This window comes from Amia ocellicauda, chromosome 22 (genome assembly GCF_036373705.1).
Source record: "Amia ocellicauda isolate fAmiCal2 chromosome 22, fAmiCal2.hap1, whole genome shotgun sequence".
Taxonomy (NCBI): Eukaryota; Metazoa; Chordata; class Actinopteri; order Amiiformes; family Amiidae; genus Amia; species Amia ocellicauda.
Window position 1 is genome coordinate 17,231,155 of NC_089871.1, and position 8,909 is coordinate 17,240,063.

Below are 8,909 nucleotides of genomic sequence, written 5' to 3' on the forward strand. Positions count from 1 at the left end.
TTTTAAATGAATTACCAAACATCATAAAAAACCTGATCCACCTTTTTATATGTGAAAATCTGAGAGAAATATAATGTTAATTTCCATCTATCCAAATGCACAATTCTTGAATACACAACATACTGGAATTCTTTTCTGACCTACACAGTTTTCCTCCACTCACCTGAACAGACCACTCCTGCATCCTCCTTGTGCCCACAGTCATTCAGTGCAGAATGACGGCAGTCACACAGATGGAGTTCAAAGCCCGTGCAATTCAACTTGTTCAGCCAGATGGCACCGCTGCCTTTCCCAAATGATGCTTTTCCCTCTGCCCTAAGTGCTGATCCACAACCGAGCTGTCTGCAGACCACATGAGCATCTTGCAAGTCCCAGAAATCATCACAGACTGTCCCCCAGGAGCCCTGGTAATGCACCTCAACACGACCAGAGCATTTACTGGGGCCAACAAGCCTCACGGCTAGCGGCTCTGTTAATGAAAAGGGAGGTTATTAAATTCACTCAGCTCAGGGTTGCTTTTCAACATAGTTTTGAGATTTTGAGAGAAAACGTACTTTGGCAGTGATGCTGTTTGTCCTGAGGTGGTGCATTAGATACTTTCTTTTCACCTGCAAAAAATATATGGATAAAGAAAATATATACATTACACAGTGTAACAAATTTTTATTCTTTTTTTGTCCCTGGGTAGTAAGTGTTATTTCTTAATTGCTTCTGCCTCAAAAGTATAGAAAATGGCAATTATTCCCCACAAACTTTGCTTTTGTGACCAGGACAGTGATATTTTGAAATGTAACTATTTCCAATGAGGAAACGTGCAACTTTGTGTATTTTCACTCACATAAAGTCAGAAAAAAACAACATATGAATCCAAATTAACATGTATTTATACTAAAGTAATACAAAAATGACTATGAAAGATTTAGAAGTGAGTAGTGTTTTGAGATTTATGATTATACTGTAAATACACTTTAAATACTGTGAATATACTTTTGAGGCATAAGCAATTAGGAAATAACACTTACTACCCAGGAACGAAAATTGTTACATAGTGTTATTAAAGGCAACTTACTTACTTTAACATAAGAAATATAAATATCACAAAGGTAACAAAATCATCATGAAAATCAATCCACACATTACATTAAGTACAATTAAGATTAAAAAATAGTACAGTTTTCCATCTTAAAATAATCAGTTTCTTTTATGAAGTAATCAGTTTCTTTTTATGAAGTAATTCTCTTACAACTATCCTCAAACAGCTAACAAAATTAAACGTTTACCTGAGCAAGTGACTTCAGCCACTTCAGTGGTCCAGAATTTGTCCTGACTCCAGGGTGACGAGGGGCACTGCCACAGTGTGGAATCAAATCGTCTGCACTGAACATTATCTAGCCATGGGGAAGTGCTCAGCCTAGATACTGTATCCTTAAAAACACCTCTGTCTCCACATCCCAGGTGCCGACAAATTACTGCAGCTGTAGTGTCAGTCATTTCATTGACACAGACACCGCCCCAGGTGTTATTGTAAAAAATCTCTACTTGTCCCGAACAGCCTCCAGAAAGCCTTAGCTGCTTGAACTCTGTCAGTACAACAATATAAAAACAAAATAAAAAGTTTGTTCTGAATGCATGTACACTTCAGATTTCAGTGTCCCTTACTGAATAAAAATAAAAATGGCTGAGGTAATTTCTGTTTATGCTCAGCTCAAAACAAAATATGTGACATCAGTTTGCTCTTGTGTCTGACAATGTTTAATACAGTATAAGAGACAGCAACACCTAGAACACTGATATTCTCTCGCACGGCTTTCAAGCAAGATTAGAAATTGTCATAGCTTGTATTTTTAGAATGGTTCAATCTGTAGTAGAGTTAAAGAGGTTACTTCCTCTGATGCTTTCAATACTTTTAGGAAAAGCAGTTTTGACAGTCTCAAAAATGACAGGTGCATGTTAACATTTATACATCATTTAAAATTGCCTTGTGGGATGACATTTTTTGAAAAAGGCAAAGTAGGCAAAATTGTTTAATATAATATTAATATTTTTTAAACTTATTAATTAATACAATTTTAGTAATGCTAATGAGTAGAATATTTTGCATACCATTTCTTATCATTCTTCTTAAAAGCATATTATTTGAGAATTTTCCATATCTCTGTTTTATAAATCTACACTAAAAGTAATACATTTCAAACCTAGATGTCTATAGTGTATGAGCAAGTAAGAACTAATATTCAGAACTAGTCAGTTCAGCAAAAAAATGTTTGGTTATTTAAATGCTTTACCTGAACACATGATTGTCACATCCTGCTTGTGTCCACAGTCATGTTGACCCCACCCGGCTGAGGGACACCTGGAGAGAGATGACTCGTTCCCCAGACAGCCCACCTCATCCAGCCAGATGGGTCCAGTTCCCTGGCTGAGGGAGGCTGGCACTGGGGTATTGAGGGCCGTCCCACACTGGAGTTGCCTGCACACCACATGAGAGTCTGCCAGGTCCCAGGAGTCATCACAGACCGTCCCCCAGGAGCCACTGTGATACACCTCCAGCCTCCCAGCACAGGCATCTCCACTCCCAACCAGCCTGAGAAACTGATGGTCTAAGAGCACAGAAATATTAGGTGTCAACACTAAAATCTACAATCTCACCACATTCACTACATAAACTAGGAGAGTAGGTCAAATTTAGGAATACTAGCGAGAAAGTCTTGTCTATGCAGTATTATTATAATACTTTACTTTTTAATTTTGGAAAAAGCGGGAGCACATAAAGTTTGTCTTAGACTGTAAGTTTTTCAAAACTTATTCATTCTTGTTAATTAGAACTAAAGCAATGGTCTGGATCAAAAAACATGTCCTAAAATCCAAATGTTTTAACTAGCAAGGTACTTAATAATGTTTAAGCAATTTTGGGAACATTCTGATTGGTAAATCAGAATGGTAAATTACATGATACATATAAAATAATAATTACACATCTGGAGCATGTGTTCATTAGTATTTGTTATATAATTTATTCAAAACACCTGAGTTTACCATGGGCTAATGTAATTCAATAATTTAATATCCTGATGTTTACAATTTAAAATACTATGGTCCTATTATGTTATACCCAATGAGCGGAAATCAGATTACTGTTGCTGAAAGATTCCTGATATCAAGGTGGATGACACGGAAAGATAATTTCAAAATAAGTATGGCGTTGTCCTTTTTTTGGGCAGGAAACTAAGTTTCATTATTAGCAATTATGTTGAATATTGTAAAGTAAAAGAAATAAGCTTATTTAACAATAAAGTGCAATCTATTTTCATGTTTATTCACATTTGTACAACTGCAAAACTCTCCAAGAAAGGTGTCACTCAAAACAGGCTTTACATTTGTAAATTTATATTTTCAATTTTCTAAAAAGTAAGATGTGGTAGTTCAAATTTAAATTAAAAAACGATACCAAACAGTATTCATATTACTGTTACTGTTTATTATTCTTGTTTACAAATATAACACTACCAATCTGGAGAAAATAATAAAATTCCTGGTGTCATGCATTTTTTTCAATAATTTGTAACATGGATATCTCTGTAACACATTCTATCTTCCACAGTGCAAAGACCATTTACTCTAAAATGCAGTAGGTGGTAGCACTATGAACAAGTGCAATAAGAATTGGAAAATCAGATATGCACCTACTGTACTTATTTATTGATATGAGTAATCATTGCGAAGTTGTCTGCTTTATGGCGAACAAAAAAAAGTAAAAAATGTCCCAGATACTTTAAAAAACAATTGATTATCATTGCTTTAGCAACTTGTCTTACATATTGTCTTGTTCATGAATATTTACTTTTCATTATAAAAACATTGTTCAAAGCATGTACACACCTCTGTGGACAGAAGTAGAATTCTAGCACATATTCTGAATTATTTTCAGTTTTGGAATTTGAGTCAGACTCCATATCATAATGGATCAGCACCTCATAAGTATAATACATAATGTTTGCTTCTATGCTAGAAACAATGGTATTTCACATTTCATTCACATTGTACTTTAAATATGTTACACTCAGTTTCTATGGGTAAGTAAGAATTAATAAGTAAGAAGTTGTTTAGGAAGCCGGCTACTTAGTGGTCCCTAAAATACACAAGAAAGCCACAGGTGGCAAAGCATTTAGTCTTAGTTTTCACATTTAGTCTCTATTTTTCTAGCCATTATAACCCATTGTGCCTCCAGTGTGCCATAGACATGCTATGCACAATGTATTCTGTCATCTTGTACATTTAATGATCAGAAGCTGAGCACAATTTTCTCTTTTTGTCTTCCAGCAATAGCCCCCTATTAGGGGCTGACAAGGCACCTTGACCCCCACCCTGGAAGCCCGACAAGGCACTACCTACCTCAGAGGGCTGACGAGGCACCCCACCATGGATAAGTATCAGTGCATCCACTCCCCAAGGACTAACGAGTCATTGCCAACCAAGGGCTGTTGTTGTTCCACCCCCACCCCAAGGGCTGGCAAGGCCCCCCCCCATCAGAGGAAAGACTACAGTAAACAGCACCGTTTAAGAACTTTATGATCTTCTTAATGCTGTATCATGTAATTATACTGCCTAGAGGGGAGGCAACCATTAGGCCTAGGTCTTAACCCCAGATATTTGTTTTCTCCTATAATAATCAGCCATCCATATGAGTTTTTGTTTTTCTCCTCAGTGCATAGTCATTTATTTTAGTTTAGTTTATAATTTTGAATGAATACCTGTCAGACACATGTCAATGTCATGTGTCCCATATAAAGATTAGTTATAGATACCTATTGCAGAGCCACAGCCCAGCTGTCTACAGACCACAGAGGCCTCTCTGAAACTCAAGCTGTTCTCGAGAATTCGTCTCCAGATTCCATTGTAGTAAACCTCCACCTGGTCTTCCCAGTGACCATCTACAGGGGACACTGCTGTGAGAGATGAGCCTGAAAAGAAAAATTAAACATTTTTTTAGGAAAATGTAAAGATTTGTTTGTTTCATTTTCTAATTTTGCCCATTTCTCTAATATCCTATTTAAATTAGTAATTTATGTAAATGGGAGTGAGAAACAATTTTGTGTACAATGTATAAATTATAATGAGATAAACTTGACAGAAAACGTACGTTTTCTCTGTAATTTTAATAAATATATTAAATATATTAAATAATATATCAGTATTTTGGATCCATTATTTTTCTCAAAATAGAATCTTGTTCACACTTTGTGATGTTGTGCTTGACTGTCCTAGATTTTTATACGTAACAATGATTACTCAAGGGTGGGAATCTCCATTAACAGCACAACATTAATTTCCAAGACCACTTTCAATTAAGTTAACTGAAACGCTTGATATATATATTGGTCATCTATGATTGTTTCTTTTTGTCCAATACTCTTCAGGTTTTCTCACCAGAACATATTACTCCTGCATCACTCCCATGAAAGCATGCATCTTGTCCAAGCGCAAAGATGGAACACCTCTTTAAGTGTGACTCACTACCATCACAGTTGAAGTGATCTTTCCATATAACACCAGTGCCTTCACCAAACCTGGCTTGTCCTAGGGCTGCTAGAGCAAACCCACAGTTCATCTGCCGGCACAAAACGTTTGCATCTCTCAAATCCCAATAGCGATCACAAACTGTCCCCCATTCATTGAGATACATCAGCTCGACTCTGCCAGAACAAGAGTCAGTCCCATTCAGCAGCCTGGAATCTGTGTACCCTGCCCATAGCAAAAGGATATAGATATTATTCAGCTTTCACATGTATGCATTGCTTAGATGTTATTTTGGCAATATGTCATATAATTAATACATGTAGCTAATATTTCCTTTCCTTTTAAAGTAATCTTATAAAAACACTCCAGTCCATTTTTATTTCCAACACAGATTTACAGCTATGTAAAATCTAAGTAATAAAGTAGCTCTACTTCTTATAGCTTTTTAAGGTATTCTATGTTCTAGATTTTGGGTGTAGAATGTCTAGAGTTGTTCTTATTTCAATCTTGACATTTGGTTCACAGGATCATATTGTACTTGAAAGTTTCCTCCAAATTCAAAACTAGGGTGAATTATCTTGTAATAACTCACCCTGGATAAGGGTGTCTGATAAGAAATAGAGTAATAATAATATTAATATTAATATCAATATTATTATTATTAATAATAATAATAATAATAATAATAATAATAATAATAATAATAATATTTCTTAGTGGACAGTATTCTCATAACAAACATTAATTAAATTTTGATTAAAAATAAAACAAGTAATAACAAGCCAAAAATGGAGATCATATTGAAACTGAGATGATTTAGGCCCTGAAATGCAAAATGCAACAAAAACTTTTTTGGAGTGAGACTGAGACTGATGGATGAAATAAGCAGAGGACTTTCTAATAAAATAAACAACGAAAACTGGCCACAAATGAAAAAAAAAATAACCAAAGTTTAAATATTGTCTATAGCAATCTTGAACTCCTCCATTAGCCCAGATATTACTGCTACATCTATAAATTGTTGCTTTTCCAGTGTGTAATAAACATTACACAGCTTTCTGATCTAGCTTGAGAACACTGCCCTCAATCAAGTCCTGCCCTTATGTACAATTCAAGCCTTTTCCACATACAAGTCAATGGTGCTAAAGCCAGATCAACTTGATGAACATGTATGAGCTAGCTTTTATTATCAAAAGCAATAGAACACATTTAAAACCTTTACAGAAAAGGACCAAAGAAAAGTATATGAGAAGAGCAGAAAAAAATGTAAGGACTGAAAATTGTCATAAATATTGTAGTGAATCTTTTCATTAGCTACAAAAAGGCAGTTTGTCTTGTTGACAGCAAATGTAATAAAAACCAGTATGGGAATGGTTTGGGAAAAACTGGAAAGCTTATTTACGTTTCTGATTCTGATGAAAACATAAGGTTCAGGATCCACTGTGTGGCGTACTGGAATGAGGAAAGTCGCCTACGCAACTAAGTGAGGAGAAGAAAGATTATAAATAAAAATGGAAGACTAAAATAATTGTTGGAGATTGCAGGAGATTGTAAGTTTAGATTAATAAAATATAGTGGCCTTACCAAAACACACCAGCCCCACATCATTCGTATGATTGCAGCCAGGTTTCTGTGTTGTTGAACTGGGGCAAAAAAACAATTGAGATTCATTGCCCTTGCACTGGATCTCTTCTGACCAGACCTGGCCCTCCCCACTCCCAAAATGAGACATCCCCAGCACATCTGATGGAATTCCACAGTTCAGTTGTCGACAGACCACCTCTGCATCCTGCCAGTCAAAGTCAGCATCACATACCGTGCCCCAGTTTTGACCAAGCTGTACTTCAACTCTCCCAGAGCAGAAACTGTTTCCACCTACCAGCCTGACTCCTCGATGATCTACAATTTACAAGATGATCAAGTATTAAATATCTTAAGAAAAACAAAACATAATAATAAATCAAAAACACCAAGCACCGAATTGTGTCCACACTCGAATGTACTGCACAGTGTGGACTGATGCCATATGTATGCATCGTGAGTGCCCATTGTGTAGCGCATACCTTTGAATATAGCAGGATCACGCATTATTTCAGCCACTCCCCCATAATGTCCCATGCATAAAATTAATCTGTGCACAGTGCAGATTGGATTGCGCCAAGAAAAACAAGGTTTTTAATATGGCAAATAATGTGCATTTATGCATGTTAGCCATTTGCGAAACAAATACCCCTCTGTGCGGTGCATAAATCTTTTGAATATCGGGCCCAGTGACCTTCATTATTGCATTGTTTAACAAAAATGAAGTGTTACCCCTGCAATTGTATTCAACATGTATATGTTTGCATGTGCATATTATTCATTCCCACAAAGATGTCCAAAGCTTTTTATTTCACTATAAAAGTTGCTCCCAGTTTTCAGAAAGTAATCATTTTCTTAGCACAGGGCGAATTACACAAAACATACGTATTGTACAGTAAGAGAAGATCAAATACACAGTAAGATCTGTTACAGTGATGCGCTTTGTGCTCACACACCAGCAGTGCTAACAATTGATTTATTAATCAAATATAAAGAAAAAACAATATGCAAAATACCTTTAACTGAATTAAATTTGGAATACATTTTGCAATGTGTCATGTCTATAAATATATAGAGGTCACTGTAGTATATTGGGGGTTCTAAACTTGATTTAAAATAATAATAAAGACGTACACATATATTCTACGTAAACACATTTATTTCTCCAAACTACTAACTGCCCAAATCTTTACATCCACTCCCCCTGTCTAGTCTGTACAGTAACCCCAAGAACCCACATAGGTTGGAGCTAGCAGCAACATCTAGATTTAAAGATACCCTCATTTACTCTATTACACTCCTCCCCCTTAAACTCAAAAGTTCCTTACACAAAACTACTTTTATAACTAACTACAAGGTGGAGGCAGACTATCCTCAGACACTGGGATTAGTTTCTGGTCTAATGATACACAGTCCCTGCAGTCAAAAAAAAATAAAGATTTTGTTTCTGAGGGGCTCTTCTTCTCCGGATTGGGTAATGGCCTCCCTCAGGTACCTGTGAAGCTGTTGTTTGCTCTGATGGTGGTGTCTCTATTAACTGGTGTCCCCTTTACAAGCTGCTCCATGTTTCTGGTTGTAACTCTTCCTGGGCTACCATGGTAAATGGTGGGTTAATATTCTCCATAATTCAGTCTCGACTATTTGATGTGAGCTCTGGGTCAGGAACACTGGCACGCAAGTTCGACTTGGTTTCTTCCTCCGCAACACCTGCTACAGCTTTCGGCAAACTTTCCAAATGTACCAGTCTCATTTCATTACCCACTCTTACCAAACATTAACGTGACTCTTTTTTCCTGCATACCACTCATTTC

The 8,909-nt window shown here is 36.3% G+C and overlaps 2 protein-coding genes across 2 annotated transcripts; both read right to left on the minus strand.

The window, feature by feature from the left end:
* Positions 1-1,251: 1,251 nt before the first annotated feature.
* LOC136718569 (scavenger receptor cysteine-rich type 1 protein M130) lies at positions 1,252-4,764 on the minus strand. Its single transcript, XM_066696329.1, has 3 exons — positions 4,752-4,764; positions 2,286-2,600; positions 1,252-1,580 (listed from the first exon to the last, which is right to left on the minus strand). Exons 1-3 carry the CDS (start codon positions 4,762-4,764, stop codon positions 1,252-1,254), a joined length of 657 nt encoding a protein of 218 aa, XP_066552426.1.
* A 27-nt stretch (positions 4,765-4,791) lies between these two features.
* LOC136718570 (scavenger receptor cysteine-rich type 1 protein M130) lies at positions 4,792-8,663 on the minus strand. Its single transcript, XM_066696330.1, has 4 exons — positions 8,594-8,663; positions 7,102-7,416; positions 5,428-5,742; positions 4,792-4,961 (listed from the first exon to the last, which is right to left on the minus strand). Exons 1-4 carry the CDS (start codon positions 8,661-8,663, stop codon positions 4,792-4,794), a joined length of 870 nt encoding a protein of 289 aa, XP_066552427.1.
* Between the last annotated feature and the right edge of the window lie 246 nt (positions 8,664-8,909).

What these genes read in the sequence shown, in the direction of transcription:
- LOC136718570 (XM_066696330.1), bottom strand. Translation starts at nt 8,663, where the DNA reads ATGGAGCAGCTTGTAAAGGGGACACCAGTTAATAGAGACACCACCATC. An exon ending in AGCAAACAACAGCTTCACAG is followed by an intron (nt 7,417 to 8,593) that starts GTACCTGAGGGA and finishes TGTAAATTGTAG; the next exon opens with ATCATCGAGGAGTCAGGCTG. An exon ending in TGTGGGGCTGGTGTGTTTTG is followed by an intron (nt 5,743 to 7,101) that starts GTAAGGCCACTA and finishes TGCTATGGGCAG; the next exon opens with GGTACACAGATTCCAGGCTG.
- LOC136718569 (XM_066696329.1), bottom strand. An exon ending in TGTGACAATCATGTGTTCAG is followed by an intron (nt 1,581 to 2,285) that starts GTAAAGCATTTA and finishes TTGTACTGACAG; the next exon opens with AGTTCAAGCAGCTAAGGCTT.